Below are 22,510 nucleotides of genomic sequence, written 5' to 3'. Positions count from 1 at the left end.
TGGTTTTTTTGGTGGGGGGTGGGAGGGGAGGAGTATGCGGGAGGGGGCAGTAGCTTATTTTCCTACTTCCCCAGTGATCTTTTATCCTTCATATCAATATAGACGTTAGGAATAGTTTGGACAAGGTTTATTTCAAACGTGCTTGTGAATATTTGGGAAAACATTCTCTCATCCCAGATCTCACAAAACAAGTGACAGTTGGTGTGTATCTAGTTGTGACATTAAGCTCCGTGCTTCTTGTATTTGGAGTAAATGTGAATAATATGGCCCTGGAGCAAAGTTTCATATATCTCACACTTCTTTGCAGATCTGCGGAAAAACTTTGAACAAGACCCCCAGGGGAGGGAGGTCCCCATCGAAGGCATGATCGTGCTGCACTGCCGCCCGCCCGAGGGAGTGCCCGCTGCCGAGGTAAGGCTGATTCTCGGGGCCAGGCCTGCCCCCGTGGGGGGGCCCGGAGTCCTGTGTGGTCATAAGCGGGGTAAAGAGCCTGTGCTCTCCAGCCACAATTGCTAAAGACGATGATCAAATTGGGAAGGAAATAAGTTGGAAGAGAAAATTGTCTCCCATCTCTTTTCTGGCTCTCCCATGCTCTGGCTCTAGGCAGCCTGGGTAGGATTCTGTCTGTATTCTTGCTCTCAATGACCTCAGGTCATGCAGGTGTCACCTGTGTCCCCAGCAGTCACCTTGTGCACTGCCGCATGCACACTGGCCATGGATCAGTCTGAGCTCTCACAGGCCAAGTGCCCTGAGAACGTGCCCAGGGAAGGCAGTGGGCCTTGGTGCTGGTTTTCACTGCTGTGTGCCCTTACTCATTTATCCACTTCTGGAACATTCTTTGAGCATTTATTATGTTTTAGGCACTGTGCTGGCATGCAGGATATAAAACGTGCTGAAGCCACAGGTCTCCTTCCCTGTGAGGTGTCTGGAATCCAGTGTCACTATGGCTGCTCTTTGCATATGTTCTAGAACTCCTACTATATTATTAGAATGTCATTGTCACTGATAACACACTGCGGTAAGAGGGCAGGCTGCCCAGACCTTTCAGTCGTGGTTACAAGATGTTCCAGTCGGCTAAGTACAGTTATTAGGCAGTTCTGGGAGGGAGAGTTAAGAAATACCAGAAATGCTTGGTAGGATGGTGAGGTTATAACCCAGGCCTGGGGTGGGCCGTGCATCGTCCAGCGGCTGCTCTTTGGGAAGCTATCCTTAGAGTTACGGTTTCTTCCCTGAGACGTGGAGATACGAAGACAGCACCGGAGATACAATTTGCCTCACCTTGTAGCTGAAATTGTTGTGGGATTGTGTAATTGGAAACAAAGGAGTAGAGGCATAAAGGGGAACAAGGAGACACACACACACTTGGATATTTAGACAGAAGGCATTCTGGGTGGTCACTATTAAAAGCTCAGATGGGTCATCGGCATGAAGCAAACAGACTTGAAAATTAAAGTGACCATCCCATGCGTGATAGGAAATGATTAGAAAAGAAAATGCTTATTTTCAGATTTTTGTTTAATGTGAAACAAAAGGACATTTAATCTTCATTTACTGCCTTCTCATTCCTTCCAGAGTGTGCCCTGGTTTCCTTAGCAGAGTGACCGACAATGGGGTTAATGGGTCTCATTTAGGACCCTCCATGTGCCCCTGGGAGTCTAACTTGGGTATCAGTTTGCTATAGTCTCTAAGGATCTCTTAAAACCCCAATTTACAAAGTTCTCCATGTGACATTTGGGAAGGGGGGCACTACTGAACTTAGTACATGAACTTAGTTTGGTCAATCTGCCTTTGATGTCATATCGCTCTATTATTGTAATCATGTGTGCTACTAGGCAGGAATTTCAGAGCCAGGCTGGCTGAAATTAAATAGAGGACTATTCCTAGGAGCAGCTAGGACTGTAGGACAGTTGAAAACAGAAATTCTGAGGTGAGAGGGGGAAAAGCTTTGTTTTGTACATTTCATGTTGTAGATGGATGTGGAGAGTGTTTCTGCTTCCGGGTAGATAATGGGCTTTCTGGGGGCCCTAACCAGCCTTCCTGGCATCATCTTAATGTGGGAAAGCAGCCCAGTTCCAAACACTTGAGTCACTTTGGAATTCCACATACTGACGAGGTAGATGCTACCCATGTCTGTGCACAATTATTTACAGCTCTTGCTGTTCCTGCAGTAGTTGCCAGAGTCCTTCTTACCACCAATGTCTATGTGTTTGTCGAAGGTAAGGCAGAATAAGAGAAGAAATCTAGGAGAGGCCAAGGAAAGGACAGGAACATGGAAATGTCCACAGCCTGTAGCGGTTGGGCCTTCTGGGCTGGTGGTCTGCCTGTGCCTGTCATGTGTTCTCTCCATCTCAGAGCAGATCTGTGGCCTCCTGACGTCAAGCGCATGTGAGGATCCTCCAGTCAGTGACTTGCCGTGGGGTGGTAATTGGGAACTATGCCTGGACACTGCTCGGCTGTGTGATGTCACCTGGCAGAGTTGCCTTCCCTGAGCAGCTGTGTCCCTCCCTCTACGCTGCCCACCTCCTCTGGGGGCCCTGGGTCACCACTGGGAGAGGTTGTAGTTGGCGGGACCAGTGGTTCATCAGCTTTTGTCAGGAGACATAGAAGGTCTCCTACTTGACCCATTGAAAGGCACACTGGGACAACTTGTTTCCACAAGACTTGTATGATTGTCTTCTCTCTGCAAGATAGAACTTTCTTGGCAACTAACCCACCTGCAAGACCAGGGAAAGCTACCATTTACGGAAGGTCCTTATGAGCGAGTACTGGGTTAAATAATTTTTCTCCATGTTACTTCACTTGATTTGCATAAGACTGCTCTGAGATGGGAGAAGACTAGTGGGGTTCTCATGTTCATCTTAGAGGACCTTGTCCGACCTCTCAGATCCCCTGGAAGCCAGTCACACCTGAAAGCCCCTTTCCTTTCTCTGACAGTTTGTGTTTACCGGGTCTGGTCAGTCTTCCCGAGCACTTCTGAAGCTGGAGCCCTCAGCCAGTGGTGACATATCTCTCTGCTCTACTGCCCAACATTCCACCCTTAGAAACAGATTTTTGGATTAAAATCTATTCTAGTTAATTCACTTATCATAAATTCGCTGTGAACTCTGCGTTGCCTTGTTTGAATAGGTCATATGGTGATAAAACTAAGAGCAGAGCCCCGACAGAATAGCAGCTTTGGGAGCCAAGGGGACGTGGAGTCTGGGGCAGGAGCCCACTCCCAAGGCCCAGGAGCCTGTGTTTGGTGCTATCCTAGGGGGTGGGAGGGTGCTGGATGTCTCAAGTTATGGGAGGAGAAGAAAAAGTGGCATATATGAGGGGAGGCGAGAGAAGGGTGGGTCATCCTTGCCTCCTTTACAGTTTTCCTACAATGTGGCCATGGCCCTGACTGTCGCCACGGGCGCAGGCATACCTGTGAGTGCTCGCTGACGCCTGCTCTCTGTCCCAGTGTGCACCGGTGCAGTAGGAAAAGGGAGAACCAGGACCAAGGCTGGTCAGTGTGGTGCAGTGTGGCGGGAGGGGTGAGCTGTGGGCTCAGCAGACCCCGGGTCAGACCCTGACGGGTACCTCCTAACGCTGTGCCCTTTAGCAAGTTAGCAGCCAGCCCAAACCTCCGATCCCTCACCCGAAAATGGGAACAGTACTTGCCTTATAGAAGTGCTCGGAGGCCAAGAAGAGAAATAAAAACCCAAGAATATGCCAAACGCTCAGCACCATTTCTAATACTCAATGAATACTAGAGATTGTTGTGGTTTCTCCTCCTCCTCCTCTTGTCTTTTCTAAAGCTTCATGAATCTCTGGTTCTCAGTGAAAGATGTTAGGGTTCCATCAAGGTTAGGGAGCGAGATTAAAATCAAAATTCTTGCAAGAATCTGACACATGTCGAGCCCCGTGAAGAAGTAGGAGTTTACTGAGACCACGTCTTCTCACCCCACTGCCCGTGAGCGCTGCCCCCCGGCCTGTGACCTCTGAACAGGCTGCCTTTCAAGCTCATACAGAACAGAGACCCCAGCCTGCTTTCCTGTCATGTAACCTGTCCTGTGGAAGAAATAAATGCTTACTGACAGAAGCCGATGACTAGCCATGTTGGTCTCCCTTACTTACCCCATTGAAGACTCATAGGAATCATATTAGTAGTAGTAAAACACTTAGCCAAAAAATGGTATACGAACTTAAAGATTCTCACCAGACTCATTTAGACACTGGTTTGATGAAATGGTAGGTCACACACGTTTTCTAAAATCCCTGAAATATGAATGGATGATAAGCTTTCCTAAACTCATGAGCTCATCCCATAGTTGGATGTATTATGACATATGGGTCACTACAGTTACTTTTAACCTTAACCTTGGGGCAGTTCTAACTAAAGATAGCAACTTTAGTGTATGACACTTGTTGTTTAGCTAAAACCAGTTTGCTCTTTTCAAAACAATTCATTATCCTGCACTGCACTTTGTTATACTCCCCAATTAAATGGAAAATCTATCTTTCATAAAAGTTGGAAATTACGTCCGATGAAAATCCGACATTTTAATAGTTTTCCACAGATTAAAATTGTAGAGTTCTCAATAAACCCTGATTTACTGATGTTGGCTGTAAAATGGTTATTGCTGTTAATAAAGCCTGTAAATCTTAACAGGTTATATTTGCCTTGGACAATAAAACTCGCCATAAAGGCTTAGTGTCTAAGGCTAATTCTGCTCACATCAAGGTAAACAGCCTACTCAAAATAATTCAGTGTCTTTGAGAATTAAGGCCCCAAAGCTAAGCAGGTGACAGATTCTCTCCCTGAGACACTGCATGCCAAGCACTCTCCTTGTTTTTATCTCGCCAAGGAGTCAAGACGGTGCAGGAATTAGAAAATTCAAGACGAGCAAGGGCCTTAGCTGGTGCAGTGTGGGTAAGGAGAGGCCCACTTCTTTCTGCAGGGGCACCAAGACTATTTTGCCATTGAGGGGCCACTCAGCTGGAATGCTGGTGTAACATGGGGAGGTTCTAGGAATGGAGTGAAGGAACGTGTTTTCTGTTTCATAAAGTGTATCAGAGTCATGCAAGTATTAGAAGCCAAATTACTGGGGGCAGGGAGATTTGGGTGAGGAGTTCATTTTCCTTCCAGATGCCTGTGTGGAGATCAAAGTGTTGATGAGCATTTCTGTTATTCTTGGTCCATTTGGTAGACCGTTTGACATGTCTTCTGATGTTCGTGGAATTTCTTTTTAAGCCTCCCCCCAATAAGGTAAAAACCAAAAGATGGACTTTCCTAGTTTTCTTTGTAGTTAGGCTCCACGAATCAAGTGTTCCCATGCAAGGTGGGACATAGAAGTGAGCAATGTGGCATTTGTGTGGAGTTCCTTCTCTGGAGAGGACGATGGTGGAGGCGGCAGGCACGTAGGAAGACCTGGGATCATCTCTCTAGTCTCAGGGTTGTGAGCGGTGTTGTGATTTTTGAACTGTGAGGGTGTTGCCAAGCCACCGTCCCTCTCCCTGCCATGCACTGGCCATTGTTTCTGGCTGTGTGGCCACCTGGCCTGGCTCTTTGGCCCTCCTGGACGTTCCAGTATTCATATTCCTTAATAAAGCCCTTTGCTGCGTCAACAAATCAGAGCAGAGCTTGCTGTGTGCGATCAGGAGCCCTGGCCATTACTGAGCAGCGGCCATGTCTCACTACGGCTAGGATGCCTTTGACCAATGCCTGCAAGTGGTCATAGGAGCAAAGCAAATCACTGTGGGTTAAAGGCTATTTGTAGGATGCTAACTTCTCTTTCTTTAACTGCAAAATAAGGAGGGAGACTTAAGACTAAAGCCCCTTTCTTATCTCCAAATATTCCTGATGTGTAAACAGTACAGTTTGCATACTATCTCTGACTTGTTTGTATATTTGTGCCTAGACTGGTGCCAGAGAGTTTCAACTCAGAAACCCTTTGCCCTTCACCCTGTGAGGGCCTTTGTCATGAAAGATTCATTTGTTGCAAATGCGCTCATTGGCATAAAACCTGGACTCTTGTAATGTTGAATGTTTAATACAAGCATCACTAGACTATTGTGTTTAACCTCAATCAAACAGACTATGAAATGAGGGTTTTTATTTTAAAAATAAGACTCTTAATAATTCACTAGAGAAATGTTAAGTGAGGTGCCCAAGTTCTGGAGCAGTGGACCTCAGGTATAAATAATTAATCTAATTTGGTGCAGCCAAAGCAGAGAGAATGTCTAATAGTCCAGATAAACTTTGCTTTGAGAAGACTGACAATGAGGACCTTTGCAGAAAGCCACATTTGATTTGCATGTGTAATATTGTAATAGAAACCTAATGGACTCTTAAAAGAGAGAATGTTGAATTGGTTAAATACTGGTAATTAAGTGCCAGTAAATTACTTCTCTAAAAACATTCCTGCAAAAAAAATTTGCTACCGTAAGAGAGATGGGAAAATGAGGTTAATATAAGTTATTTAAAAAGTGAATGTCTACAATCAGTTGCCAAAGGGAAAGGGACTGGGGGTGGGGGCTGGGAGGGGACAGAGGGAGAAGAGGAATAAGGGGCATTACGATTAGCATACATAATGTGGGGAGGGGTCATGGGGAAGGCAGTACAGCACAGAGAAGACAAGCAGTGACTCTATAGCATCTTACTGCACTGATGGACAGTGACTGCAGTGGGCTATGTGGGGGGGGGACTTGATAATGGGGGAATCTAATAACCACAAGGTTGCTCATATAATTGTATATTGATGCCAAAATACAAAAAAATAAAAAATGAAAAGTGAATGTCCACAGCCCAGATACCCTCATCATTAGTACTGGTCCTTAAATGAATCTTATTAATGTACTGAGCTTTTTTCCACATCCTTATCTGGAAAGCTGTGTTTCCTTACTGAGGAAGCAAAGGAAGGAAGTCATCTAAAGCTCTGGGCTCCGGATGTGTGCTTTCTTTTTCCGTCTTGTGTGCCCCTGGAAGGTGTGGAACAGGGAAGGCAGAATACGGTTTTCAAAGCCAGGGGCACACCCCCAAGATGGGACCACGAAGGTGGTTCCGTTACTGGTCTGGCCTCCCCTTCCCTTACTTCCTCCACTCCGCTAAGTCAGCTGCACCGCTCGGCCTTCATGCTTTCCAAGCACTTCACTACATCATTTAACATCCTATCTCTGCATCCTCCCCGTTTCCTCCCCACTGGGAATGCCCCTGACCTCCTCCATCTCTCTGCAGTTCACGTAGTCTTGAAGGATGTGTTTAACCAGCCAGTGTCTGACTTCTGCCCTGGCCACCCCAGGCAAACACAAATGCACCTGGTATCTGTCGATATATATAGTCGATATCTGGTTCACACTTTTTGACCTTGTGGATGAATATTTTCACAGTCGCTATCTGGTGCACATGATAACAAACTCAAATTTAAATTATCACTTAAAATTTTACAAATATTTTCATATATATTGACTTTTTGATCCTTAAATCTGCCACTAATAGGTAGGCAAATGCAGCAATAACCTTATTTATCTTTATTGTAGTTGACATACAACATTATATTAGTTTTAGGTGTATGACATAGTGAATAACCATTTATATATTATGATGTGATCACCACAACAAATGTAGCCACCATCTGTCACCATACAATGCTGTTGCATATCTTTTTTTGTTTTGGTATCATTAATATACAATTATATGAGCAACATTGTAGTTACTAGATTCCCCCCATTATCCAGTCCCCACCACATACCCCATTACAGTCACTGTCCATCAGCATAGGAAGATGCTATAGAGTTACTACTTGTCTTTTCTGCTACACTGCCTTCCCTACATTATGTGTGCTAATCGTAATGCCCCTTAGTCCCCTTTTCTCTCCCTTCCCACTCTCCCCCCTCAGTCCCTTTCCCTTTAGCAACTGTTAGTTCATTCTTGGGTTCTATGATTCTGCTGCTGTTTTGTTCCTTCAGTTTTTGCTTTGTTCTTATGCTCCACAGATGAGTGACATCATTTGGTACTTGTCTTTCTCCACCTGGCTTATTTCACTGAGCACAATACCCTCTAGCTCCATCCATGTTGTTGCAAATGGTAGGATTTGTTTTCTTCTTATGGCTGAATAATACTCCATTGTGTATATGCACCACATCTTCTTTATCCATTCATCTACTGATGGACACTTAGGTTGCTTCCATTTCTTGGCTATTGTAAATACTGCTGTGATAAACATAGGGGTGCATATGTCTTTTTGAAACTGGAATCCTACATCTTAGGGTAAATTTCTAGGAGTGGAATTTCTGGGTCAAATGGTATTTCTATTTTGAGTTTTTTGAGGAACCCCCATACTGCTTTCCACAATGGTTGAACTAATTTACATTCCCACCAGCAGTGTAGGAGGGCTTCCCTTTCTCCCCATCCTCCTCGCCAGCATTTGTTGTTCCTAATTTTTTCTATGTTGGCCATCCTTACGGGTGTGAGGTGATATCTCATTGTGGTTTTGATTTGCTTTTCCCTGATAATTAACAATGTGGAGCATCTTTTCATGTGCCTGTTGGCCATCTGAATTTCTTCTTTGGAGAAGTGCCTGTTCATATCCTCAGCCCATTTTTTAATAGGGTTATTTGCTTTTTGGGTGTTGAGGCATGTGAGTTCTTCATATATTTTGGATGTTAATCCCTTGTTGGATATGTCCTTTACAAATAAATTCTCCCATACTGTACGATGCCTTTTTGTTCTGCTGATGGTGTCTTTTGCTGCACAGAAGCTTTTTAGCATGATGTAGTCCCATTTGTTCATCTTTAATTTTGTTTCCCTTGCCCAAGGAGATGTGTTCAATGCTGTTATATATTACTGCCTATATTCCCTATGGGGTTGGTATATTATATTTTTGTGCCCTGTTTTATAAATGAAAGTTTGTGCCTCTTTCTCCCCTTCCCCTTCCACCCCCTATCCCCCTCCCCTGTGGCAAGCACTGGATTGTTTTCTATACCTATGGGTTATATTTCTTTGTTTTGTTTTCTATAGATTCCACATATAAGTGAAATCATGTGGTATTTGTCTTTCTCCATCTGACTCATTTCACTTAGTATAATACCTTTGGAGTCCATCCATGTTGTTACAAACAGCAGGATTTCATTCTTTTTTATAGCTAGTAATATTGCATATATACACCACATCTTCTTTATCCATTTGTTTGTTGGTAGGCTCTTAGGTTGCTTCCATATCTTGGCTATTTCAAGTAATGTGGTGATAAACATAGAGGTTGATGTATTTTTCTATATTGTCTCATTTTTAAAATGTCTAATTTTCTTTGGATAAATACCCTGAAGTAGAATTGCTGGATCATATGGTGATTCAAGTTTTAATTTTAGTGGGGTTACCTCCATACTGTTTTCCATAGTGGCTGTGCCATTTTCAATCCCTACTAACAGTGCATGAGGGTACTGTTCCCTTTTCTCCATATCCCTGTCAACACTCGTTATCTCTTAATTTTTTTATAATACCAATTCCAACAGGAGTGAGGTGAGATCTCATTGTGGTTTTAGTTTGCATTTCTATGATGATTAGTAATGTTGAGTGTTTTTCAGGTCAGCCAACTGATGTCTCCTTTGAAGAAATGTCTATTCAGGTGCTCTGCCCACTTTTTTATTTTTTTATTTGAATGTTTGAGTTGTATGAGTTTTTTACATATTTTCGATATGAATCCCTGATTGGTTACATCATTTGCAAATATCTTCTCTCATTCAGGAGGTTGCCCTTCTGAGTTGTTGATGGTTTTGTTCTCTGTACAAAAGCTTTTTAATTTAATGTAGTCCATGTGTTTATTCTTTGCTTTTGTTGCCCTTGCCTGAGGAGACAGATTCAAACAAATATTGCTCAGACTTATGTCCAAGGACTTACTGCCTATGTTTTCCAGTCATACATCAAAGCCTTTAATTCATTTAGACTTTAGTTCTGCACATGGTGTAAGATAGTGGTCTAGTGTCATTCATTTGCATATGGCTGTCCAGTTTTCCCAGCACTATTTATTGAAGAGGATGTCTTTTGCTCATTGCATATTCTTTCCTCCTCTGTCAAAGATGAATTGACTATACAAGCATGGGTTTATTTCTGGACTCTATTCTGTTCCACTGGGCCATGTGGCTTTACTATACTGTTTTGACTACTGTAGCTTTGTAACTTGTTTTAAATTGAGGACTATGATACTTCTAGCTTTATTCTTTTTTCTCAAGATTTCTTTGACTATTCAGGATCTTTAATGGTCCCATAAAAATTTTAGGCATTTGTCCTATTTCTGTGAAAATGCCATGGTATTTGGTAGGGTTTGCATTGAAACTGTAGATTGCTTTGGATAATTTGGACATTTTAACAACATTAATTCTTCCAATCCATGAGCACAGTTCATCTTTACATTTGCTTCTGTCATCTTTAATCTCTTTCATCAGTATCTTAGAGTTTTCAATATACAGATCTTCCATCTCCTTGGTTAAATTTATTCCTGGGTATTTTGTTCTTTTTCATTCAATTATAAATCAGATTGTTTTCCTAATTTCTCTTTCTGGGAGTCATTATGCAGGAACTGTTTTATAGAACCATTTATTCCATATATAAATTCATATAGAAACTACTACATAGCTGACATTTATTGCATATGCACACTATGCCAGGCACTATGGACTGAATCCTCCTGACAACTCTCTGAGATACATGCTAATAATAATCCAGTGTTATAAGTAAGGAAACTGAGGCATAGAAAGTTCAGCAACTTACTCGAAGGTTCAGTCAGTGATTGAGCCAATAATTGAACCCAGACAGCCTTGCCTCTAAGCCTGTTCTCTTAAGCTCTATCTGGTGAAGCTTCTTTATGTGTAAGCTGTTGCATCCTGAGCACATGCTGATAGTGTGGCTGTCCTTAAGTAATCCAGCATCTTGTTTCATGCGTATACAGCTAAGAGTATCAATGTGAGACCGTGGCTTATGTGAGTATATGTGAGTGTGTGCACGTGCGTGCAAGCCTGCTGCTCTTCCTCCTCATTGTTGGTTGGTCATGTCTGTGGCTCCAGGTCTCAGCCTCACTGCTCCCCAATTGCAATTAAACCCATCATCTGGTGGCACTGGAACACACATTCGTTTGGTTCTCAAGATGGTTTGGGAGAGTTGCTCCATGCCAGGGATGGGCATGCTTTGATGGGCTGCAGGCTTTGATAGGCTGCAGAAACACTTCTGACCAAGTACTCTCTTTATCCTCCTCCCTCATCTCCCCGAGTTTTTTTTTTTTCTTTCCTAACAGGAAATTATATCCTATATCCTTTCAAAAATACAGCATTTGCATATGGTGCTTAAGGTTTCTCAAATTGGGACCAGGAGCAGATGGATCAAGAGGGAAGGTGGTTGGGAGGAAAAATCAGGAGGCTAGCAGTCAATCAATCAATAGTAAAAATATAAAGAAAAATGCAGAAGAAAAGGAAATGTATGATTTCTAAATTAACATAATGAAAGCATAGAGCTATTTCTCTGTCCTACGCTTCCGTACACAGTTTAGCAGCAATAAACAGTCTTTATATCTTGAATTATGCAGAAGTAAAAGCTGTCCGGGAGGCCTCCACATAACGAGCTGCAGTTCTGTAATTCAGCAGTGATGCTCCATGGGCATGAATCAAGAGCTCCATCCCAGTCGTGCTGACACAGCACGGATTGTAATGTTTCCAAGGAGCACACCGCACACCACCCTGATTCACTTAGCAGATGCAGACTGCCGTTGTGTTTTAGGCAGTATTTATTACAACAGAAACAAACGACCACAGCCACTATAATAACAACTTCTCCCGGTAATCCCTCGCCCTGATTCCCAAATCCTAACTGCTATCTGCATATAGAGTCTATTTGAGGAAGAAATGCCACCTTCCATAGTGCCTTTTGCTTTTAGTTAACCAGGCACCTGGAAGGTCCACCAGCACAGTGGCGATTTTTCATGTAACTGCTGGTTAATAGTGCGTGCTCATTTCTCCTTCATGGGGTAGCATTCCTGCAGAATAATCATCTGCCTACAGGTCTGTGAGCTATACCCAGCTGATCTTAGTGCACCTTAGCTTCAGTTCCAAAATCTGTGGCTGCTGAAAGGATCCCAGATGGCCTCTTGCATCGAGCTGCACAGCTCTCCAGCTTCTCCCCTCTGTAAAATCTTAAGGAGCTGTGATCTTCTTGTGGATCCACCCACCATACATTCAGCATAGTAAGCACAAGTGAAAGAGTGACTTATTGAAACTCCCAGAGCTTTGGTTTACTTAGATTGCAATGACTTCCACAGCACAGCTTATAGGCACACCACCCCTGGCACAGCTCACATCCACATGTAACTCAAGATTCACCTGCTTTTACCAGTTAAGCTTCCAGAAAAGCATCCAGCATTCAGAGCTCAACAGCTGATGATCCCCCTGCTGTGGCGAATTTTGGTTTCCATATAATTGAACCTCTCTTGGCTGTGGTTTAACTGAAATGGAACGGTTCTATTAATTGTGGGTTCAGTATTGGCTTACAGATCTAGCGCCAGTGCTCCCAGCAGACTCTCCATAAATGTGTTTATTAATCATGCTCTCTATTCCTCGTCCTCCGCGGGCTGCCAGCACTGGCCCTTACTAGTTACAAGGGCTGGTTTACACCTTGATTTTTGTGCACAGCAAGTGTCATACTGATGATTCCTGTGCTGGCTCCACAGTGTCAGGTCGAGATCGCCTTTGGGAGCAGGTCTGGTAGGCACTTTAGGGAAACCGAAGGACAGATCTCTGTAACAGCACCGACATTGCATATGAGGTTGGGTGGTGAGTTTAATTCCTCCTTTCAACATTGTCATCTATGTATGTCAGAAATGCCTTTGTTAAAGACCTGGGTTTGTTTAGAAGGAATAAAGTATTATGTGGCAGTGAACACTGCACATGGGCCTGGAAAAATGTGTCTCTTTCTTGATAACCAGAGAACTCACATGGTCATTTTCAACTAAATCGTTGAAATAACAGGCAGCATGAATTGGTGCTTTGGATAGGTAATGGCAATGATAGATAAAGAAAAAGGATAACAAAGCTGGAGAGAAAAGGCGTCCAAGTAGAGGAGATGGGGGCTGATACATGCTGGATTGTGTTTCAGTTTCATTTCATTCAGTGGCATGATCTAAGATGGTAGTATCCTCACTAATGACCGTCATTGTCAGTTACCCTGTATTGAGTACCACATGCCAAGCTCTGTGCTGTAGGTACATACCATATGCCACCCTTATTTTATTCTTCACCTGAGTTAGGTGCTTTATCATTTCCATTTTACAGGTGTGGGAATAGAGGCTTACATTTAAGCAACTTCCCCAAAGTCCCACAGACAGTCAGAGGTCTAGTTCTCTTTGATTTCAAAGCCCAAATATTGGGACAACCCTGTAGTGTCTCTTGCTATTTACCATGTCATGTGCTTGGTAAGCAAGAAAGCAAATTCCATTTGGACTGTATCTGATTCCAATGTTGGATCTGTTCTGTGACATCACAACTTTCCACCCGTCAGTGCTGGGCTAGCCGCATGACTTAAGGCCAGTTCATGGTCTTGCTCTTGCTGTAATCTCTTACTCCTTTAATAGCTGTAATGACACGTGGTGTCTATTGCTGACAAGCTGAGGCATCCAGTAAGTGAAATAAATATGACTGTGCTCCCTGTAAGAATATCTAAATAAAGGGTGCTACCTCTAATGATAACAACATGAAATAGAAGGGGAATGGTTATTTCTGTTGGCCAGAGCTTCTGTTGGCCGACCAAGGCCTCACAGAATGCAGTCCCCATGCAGGTGGTTGAAGTAGACGAGAGCTCACTGCAGTGGGCATTCACACAGAACACTCAGGGACAGGCCCAGCGAGGTCAGAAGCTCACAGGAATGCAGCAGCACAGTTGTTCCAAAGTCCAGTTGGCTTTGTTTTGAGGGAGCCTGAGGAACTAGACGAAGTGTCCCTGCAGACTCCACAGGAAAGCAGCGGCCACTCACAGAGATCCTTGTTTGCCATCCCGAAGAACTTTGATGTTTTGCTCATAGCTGGTAGGGAGCCCCTGAAGGATCTGAACCAGAGAAGTGAGACTCCAGATGTATTTGTCTGTCTGCTTGTTCAACGTCCATGTAATTTTTTTAGTTCAAGGACCTAAGAGTTAGATTGCAACCAGGAAGGCCATAGGAAGTTTTGAATATGTATGTGTTTGTGATCATTGGAACTAGTTCTTTAAAACTGTTTATTAGTAAATAATTTGGAACTTGCAGAAAAGTTTCAAGGTTAAGAATAAGAAATTCCACAGCAGAAGCCTACTTAGGGTACCTGCCACATGCCATGACCACTGTACCTGCCTCCAGGGCCCCAGCAAGTAGCAGGCCTGTGTTTCCAGGACCTCTTGTCATTTCTGCTGCAGCCTTGCTTGGAGATGACAAGGGGAAGTGTAGACAGGGTAGCCATTTGTGTTCACCAGCGTCCTGACAGGATGGCCCCTATTCACTCTGTTCACACTGCACAGTTTACCTAATGGGCGCCCTTCTCCTCAACTCAGAACAACAATAGCAGCTGTAGAGTAGGGTCAAAGATCCTTACGTCACTAGATGCCCCCGCCCCAGCCCTTCACATCCGTGTTCAGCCTGGCTTTCCCAAACATTCTTACAAAGCCTCTGAAGGTTTCCTTTAGCTCTTTTGTGGTTTAGATTCTCCTTGAAACAAGCTGTGACCCTTCTACTCACCAGTGGCTTTGAGCCCATTAGAGGCATGTGTGAAGCTCCCATGCTCCCAGGTTGCTAGGGACTTTCACCGAAGCCTAGGCTCTGAGCAGATGGAGGACGGTGGACTGTTGTCATGACTGTTTCCACGAGGCAGGATCTTTCCCCCCAGATACTGTACACGTCCTCTCAGAGGGTCCATGGCACCTCAGTCAAGGAGGGAGCATCTGTTTTTTCGCAGATCACCTCTGCAGCTCATCGTGTGAAGTGAGTTTGTCCTCGCGTCCTCTGCTTCACCCCTTGTCTCAGTGACCCTCTGCATTTGCTTCTGCCCGGAACACGCTCGCTCACTTGCGCTTATTCAGCCAAGTTCCTCTCACGCTGTTATGCCTTATACCTGATCTCCTGCATTTAGAGTGGTAGGATGGCTCTTCCTTTCATCTGCATGCTTTAAAGTCTGAAATTTCACTCAAAGTCAGTTCAGTACCTGGGCCTTATGTTCTTATGACTGGGTTTTCATCCCTGAGTTTCCTGGTTTCTGTTGCCTGCTCTGGATCCCTGAAGCAACTGAGGACACTTGCTATCAAAAACAATCACCTTCCCTTTTCTGGTACTGGTCAGTCAGGACTTAACTTGGACTCCAAGAAGCAGAAGACAGAGCAGGAGTTCTCAACCCTGACATGATTGACATCTGGGACTGGATACTCCTCTGCTCTGGGGGCTCTGCTCAGCAGAGGATGTTTATTGGCACCCTTGACCTCTACTCATTAGATGCTAGCAGTACTTCTGCCCTTGGACTCTATTTTGTGACCACCAAAATGTTTTCAGACATTGCCACATGTCACCCCAGTTGACCACCCCCAAGACAGAGCCTTTTGCTATAGATTAGATTCTCACTAAGAAGCAATACCCAGGGCAAGCAACAACAAATGGCGAGGATGCGGAGAAAGGGGAACCCTCCTACACTGCTGGTGGGAATGAATGTAAATTAGTTCAGCCACTATGCAAAGCAGTATGGAGGTTCCTCAAAAAAACTAAAAATAGAAATACCATTTGACCCAGGAATTCCACTCCTAGGAATTCACCTGAAGAAAACAAGATCCCAGATTCAAAAAGTCATATGCACCCCTGTTTCCTGCAGCATTATTTACAGTAGCCAAGATATGGAAGCAACCTAAGTGCCCATCAGTAGATGAATGGATAAAGAAGAGGTGGTACATATACACAATGGAATATTATTCAACCATAAAAAAAAACATATCCTACCATTTGCAACAACATGGATGGAGCTCGAGGGTATTATGCTCAGTGAAATAAGCCAGGTGGAGAAAGACAAGTACCAAATGATTTCACTCATCTGTGTAGTATAGGAACAAAACAGCAGCAGACTCACAGAACCCAAGAATGGACTAACAGTTACCAAAGGGAAAGGGGTCAGGGATTATGAGTGGGGAGGGAGGGAGAAGGGGATTAAGGGACATAATGAGTAGCACACATAATGTGGGTGGGGGGGCATGGGGAGGCAGTACAGCACAGAAAAGACAAGTAGTGACTCTATAGCATCTTACTACACTGATGGACAGTGACTGTAATGGGGTATGTGGTGTGGACTTAATAGGGGGGAATGTAATAACCACAATGTTGCTCATGTGAAACCTTCATAAGATTTGACATAAGTATACCTTAATAAAAAAACAAACAAAAAAAACCCGGCTATACCCAGGGTCTGATACAGTGGCTGCCACATGCTCAACAATTTTTTCGTTGAATTGAACCCAGCATCCACAGAGAGTAAACATATGCCTGCTGGCCTGTGATCACATTGAGGCCATGGAAACCACCCCATATCCATCTCTTCATAGCCATACTGTAACACAGTACCTGGCATGTGAGCAGACACTCAGAAAATACAGGGAATGCTTAAATGAAAAGAGTAGGCAAATGACCCAAAGGAAAATGATTATTAGATTTCGCTGATTAATCAAGGAGTGACCTGTATTGGATGGGCGCGAGCTGCCCTGAGAAGGCTGTGATGAATCTGTGTAAGAGGAGACGGATCAAGGGGAGATCAGTGTGAGGAACAGGGGGCCAGGCTGGTGGGAGTCCGGTTCCCTGAGGAGTGGTCGTCGTCTCCATTCTGCCTCTGTTCTTCAGATGGCCCAGTGTGCTTCACATGGAGAAACAACCCACATGGCCCACCTGCAGCCTGCATTCGCGGCCTTCCACCGGTGCGCCCTAAGTGTATGCCGTGTATGCCGTATGTGACCGTCAGGCCACCAGCCTGCAGGGGAAGTCACCTCGGGATAGGGAGCCTGTTGACTGTTTTCCGAACCCCAAGAAGTACACAGCAGGTTGCACACCTGGAGCATGTGCCTCCCACTCCACGAGGGTGGTCCCTTCTAGACCCAAGGTGCACGTACTCATCCGGCTGGTGGGACTGACATGCTGAAGACAGGAGGCAGGTTCCGGATTCCCTTTTCCACCTCATAACTTGGAAAGTTAAAATCCTTTGGGGATTCCTTAAATGGAGTTGTTACCTTTCCTACTTGAAAGGCAAGGGCCTGGAGAAAAACAATCTCTTGTGAGCCCTTTAAAATCTAAGTGAAGCATTATTTACTATAGACAAGGGGCTGGAGAAAAACAATCTTTTGGGAGCCCTTTGTAAGTGAAGCATTATTTACTATAAGCTTTTTGTTTAAGAACATGGATTTTGGAATCATAAATCAGTCAAGTGGAGCTCAATCCAGGCCCTTCCTTTTATTAGCTACATGATGTTCAGCTAATGCTGTAACCTTTGTGGACTTCAGGGTCTTCATATGGATTAATAATGCCTCATAAGGACGCTGTGAAGAATAATTTAAATGAGGTAATATCTTTATAACATTTGCTTTAGCTCCTAGCACATAGCACAATAAATAGTATTAATCATAGTATTAGATAGATAATAAAATCCATTTACACTTTATTTCTTCCTTTTACTGTTTGTCTGTAGCATACCACTGGCCGGTTGGGGGGACAGGTTCAGCCTCTGTGTTATCCTCACCTGTTGAGGTTTGCACCTATTACTGCTTCCTCCCCAAACCATTCAGTCTAGCCTCATCCCTACCCAACTTAACGGTTAACAGCTCATCATATTCCAGTCAGGGCTAATGCATTCTTTCCAAGTGATCTTGACCACTCTCGGTTTTAGGGATGCAGCAACTGTAGGAGTCATGTTTTCTCAGTGACAAATCCGTTTACTTTGAAAGTAAAACAATGAAGAATGTGAACAACTTGATTTTGTCATTGGAAGTGCTCTGTACCAGTCAGGGGGAAGATCTAGAATCAATATGACTAATGGATCCGACCTCCCAGTGATAGAGTCAGCAAAAAGGATAAATTATCACTTCCCCCATGCCTCTTGGATGGTAATTTCTTCATGCTGTCTGCTCTGCGATAGCCATCGTCGTGTTCTCCGGAGCAGCTGTCAGACCAATCACCAGCCAAGACTGGGAAGCACTGGTTCAATACATCTAGTATGTCAAGCTTTGAGTCATTTTTATGTTTGTTTGTTCCCTTATTACTTTCTTTGGCTGAGTAAAATCTCTATTACCTTGGGCTCAGGAACAGAGAATGTGCTGGAAACACCCAAGGTGTACATTTTATTTTATTTTTATTATTTTTTGTGGTGACTTCATTATTCCCTTATGCCTTGAGTTTTTCCCAAAATTGTTTTTCTCGCTTCGTCTTTCTTCAGCATTCTCTTTTCTGCCTTCCCCGTGCTGTATCCCAGCTGCATGGCAGTGAGCTTAAGCCAATGCTTGGCCTTCTCCTTCACAGCAGTGAATGGCTCCCAGACTTACGGATTCCACAGGCCAGTAAAACTACTCCCTGTGCCTCTCTCCAAGAGAAGGGACTGGCCGAGCGTTTCCAGCTTTTATTATTATTTTTTTTTTCTGGAAAGGACATTAAGATATAATAGCCATTTTCGATAACCATTATTTCATTTAGAAATGGACATTAACAACAGGCTAAAAATCTCAGAATTGTACTTTAAAAATAAATTTAAATTTATAATAAATTAATGCTCATTTTTCTCATTGGTCCTCTGGAAAACTAAAAAAGAAATTCACCTGTGAATACACGCCATGTGGCACCAGCCCCTTCACTCCATAGCACTGGTGGACTAGGTTTAAAAATAGCGCTTAGAGTGGAGGCAGTGCTGCGCAGTCTCAGTGGTTCTTTAGTCCAATTCCTGTGCACTATTCCAGTTTTCAGGAATACCTTGCTGCAGATTTTGTTCAGGTGTTGGTAATGAAGTCTGTACTACCTAGAAGAGGAATTAGTGTTCATCCCCCTTAAATGTTACAGAACTAAATTAACGGTCAGAGTTCCTGTAGGTATTCACTAGAACATCAAGGCAAGCCCATTAAAGTGTCAGACCCTGCATTAAACACCAGTGTTATATATATGAGTGAACGTGATTGGCCTTTAAAATTGGTATGTTCTATCCTTCATTCACAACATGCATGACCTAGGGTAGTTGTTTTAGTTTTGTGTTTGACTCGACCATCCATGCACCAAAGGCCTGAGCTTTGGAAGCAGGAGTTCATACCCGACTTCTGACCATCACTGGCCCAGTGATCTTGGAAGCGTTCCTTCCTGTAAGCTGGTTTCCTCACTTATAGACATAAAAGGCATGATAATGCGCAGCTCTGGATAGTGCTAAGATTTAAATGAAAGGAAGCACAGTTTATGGAGTACATATGCGTTCTCTTATTTATTTTATTTTTTGCATATAACTGCAAACACATTTTTTTAAGGGAAAATCTAAGTGGGGCATCTTAACACTGTTCTCAGTATCCTAATTTAACTAGTTGCTCTGCTCCTCTCTCCACAACCAGCCAGCTCTTTTGAGCCACATCCCATCTATGTGTTTGACTACATAAACCTCCTTGTTAATTTATGCTTTAAAGTAGGGGCTTTTCGATTACAGGAATGTTAATTATTATTTATCCCGCCTTAATGATTATAATCTAGTACATGCTTGCTTTGAGCGTGCGTGTGTGTGTGTGTGTGTGTGTATGTGTGTTAGCCCAGCAGTACATGAGCTTGAACAGTCTCTGGTAGCCTTTTACCTGTTTGCCGGTATCGCCGTTTCATTTCCAACCCTGCCAGGGCATTCCGTGGTGATGAGCTGTACAGCTGCTTTACTGACACACATAAACTTCCCTTGATTTTTGAGTGCTCTGTGGAGGTTGGTACAGTATTATAAAACACCTTTAAAACTCTATCACTTGGAAAAAAATGTTAGGAATGCGCCTTAAAGGTACTCTTTCATCAAATGTTTAACACTGGGTTTGACGCTTTAATGGGCTCCCCTCCATGTTCTAGTGAATATCTGCATAAACTCGGATGGTTTATTTACTACTGTAGCTTTTAATGGAAATGTAAAATAATTTCTCTTCTGGGCAGTGCTGATTTCATTGCGAACACATCAACAAAATGTGAAATCCACATAAAAAGCAAAGTTGGAAGTACCACTAAAACTGGGAGGGCCGCTGCTGCATATTTTAGATGGGCTAGTGTATTTATGGCTGTTGTACACATACTGTAAAATGTAATGTGGCAGGATTGCTATATTGTAATAAAACAATGTGGTGCTTGCTGAAGTAAAAAAAAGGGGTTGGTGAATTACAGCAGTCATTGTAGCTTGTTTCCAGATATTGAAAATGGAGTATGATTATTAAATGCATGCAGTGTGCATTTTACACACTTAGTTATAGATCTTGGTTTTTATGTGTGTCTGGAATATCAATATTTGCTTTACTTTTAAGGGACATTAGTTACAAATACAATAAGTGTGTTTCATTTTTCATTGAAGACATGCCGGCTTCAGTGCTCAAGTCAGAGTGTGCAATATATGTCTCAATGATTATTGATCTAAAAACCTTGCTGAAAGTAAGCAAGACTGGTTTTCTAATAAGCGAACACGGTGCTGCTCCTGCTGAAACCCGTGAAGCTGGAGAGAGTAGCAATAAATAAGAGTTTAATTAAATTGCTCCTTGGCAGATAGCAGAACTGTCTTTCAGCTTTGGTTTAGAACCCGTGGGGTCTCTTTTTCCTCTTGATGTATGTCTGGCATTCTCATTAATACTAATGGGAACTGTATGCAGGAAAGGGGCAGCTGACCCCACACTCCACTGTGTCTGCAAAATACCACATGGATTTTTCTTCCTTGGGCTACTCAGATTAAAGGAGATGGAAAAAAAACACAGAAAGAAGGAAATCTCTATGTATAAGAACGTCTCAAGGTATAAATTCTATACAGTACTCTGAGTAGTTTATAAATGCTAAAATAGTAATCGTAATATCTTAGAAATCCATTCAAAATCTCCATCTGTGTTTTATGCAGGACTTGGTTTAAAATTGTAATTACAACCAAAAGATTAAAACATAGCCTCCCCTTGGAATTTAACTCTCTGATTAGTTATAGCATATATGTGATTATGGTACTTGGTAAACCATGGAAACCATGCTCCTAGGCTAGATATGAATGAAAATGATTAATTAGATTCCGTAAGGTGGTGCGTTTAAAGCAGGGTACATGTAGCCTTCAGCTCATTTGGGTTCAAAGCCATCTGAAAGACATGAGTGCTTGAAAATGATTAAAGCACAGCCGGCAAGGAACAATTTCCACTTGCTGCGTTGCTGTTTCTTTCCCTAGAGCACTGGCTGGGAAGACGTATCATCCAGGCATCCTCGGTGCTCTAGCCAGGGCTGTGTCATTATTTCTCTGTATGAGTTCAAACGGTTCCTGGATAATACTATCAGGCAAGCCCATATATACAGGGGGAGCCTGACTCAGTGTCTGAAACTCCCTTGCTGGTTTGTGACTGCTTGTGTTTTCTCCCACACATCCAACTTGCTGGTGTGAGAAATAAATTCTCAGTAAAAAAGATCAGCAGACTAGCTCTGAGCATGTTGGTGGGCACTCAGTCCCGCTAACCAGGATGTACGAACTCTACACCTGTAGAAACTGATGCCCTGCCTACCCCAGCAACACCCAGATACTAAGAAATGCTTTAATGGGCAAGAACATCATTCATCTTTCCAAATGAGGCACAGATGTGGACAAAATTTATTCAGAGCATTTAAATGTAAAAATGGAAACAAGTGGTAAGAGCTTGTCATAGATTCTATCATATTAGCTCTTTCTTCCCTAATTCTCTACCAGCCTTTTACACATTCTCTAGAGTAAAACCCACTGACCTTTAAGGAAGAATTACAAGTTCTGAACAATAATGTTCAGACATAATCACTTGGCTTAATTAATCCAGTAATTTCTGCCCTAAGTTGCTTGATTCATCATCTTGCGATGACAGAGGAACAGGAGGGCTGCAGGTCCTCAGCGCACTCAGGGTACCTTTATTGTGTCACTTTGTCACCATTCCCTGCATAGCAGTCATGCAGCCTTTCACCCTGGTCAATAATTTATAGTGGGCGGGCCTTCTTCTATCTGAGAATGCAGCCAACTTGACTTAGCAAAATCCTTTTGTTTCTATGAAAAATGACCCAAGGTTTTCAAATACCCATCATTGAAGATAATTCCAAGTGCCATTTTCCAGTTGATAGTACTTTATAAAAAGTAAATAAATAATAAAACTCTCCTTTTGTATTTATTGTCACTGTCCTTTTTTTTTTTTCTGAGAGAAAGTGTGCATTTGGTCTGTATGCGACAGATACTACCTACCGTATTTCATTAACTTTAAGATGACATCCATTGTCAGAAGAACCATTACTTTAAATACCACTAACAAAAGGTCACTTTTTAATTTTAAGATGTTATC

At 43.1% G+C, this 22,510-nt stretch overlaps 1 protein-coding gene across 10 annotated transcripts in view; it reads left to right on the top strand.

Moving 5' to 3' along the window:
* Nucleotides 1–22,510, top strand: part of UNC5D (unc-5 netrin receptor D) — a 585,797-nt gene that overhangs the window by 369,291 nt on the left and 193,996 nt on the right. For all 10 annotated transcript variants that reach the window (XM_073219006.1, XM_073219009.1, XM_073219010.1 and 7 more), the window contains exon 4: nucleotides 308–411. In XM_073219006.1, coding sequence (XP_073075107.1) covers nucleotides 308–411 — 104 coding nt within the window. The remainder of the gene's footprint in view (nucleotides 1–307; nucleotides 412–22,510) is intronic.

Source organism: Manis javanica, chromosome 12, assembly GCF_040802235.1.
Source record: "Manis javanica isolate MJ-LG chromosome 12, MJ_LKY, whole genome shotgun sequence".
NCBI classification, from domain to species: domain Eukaryota; kingdom Metazoa; phylum Chordata; class Mammalia; order Pholidota; family Manidae; genus Manis; species Manis javanica.
This window is presented reverse-complemented; position numbering and strand designations above follow the sequence as displayed.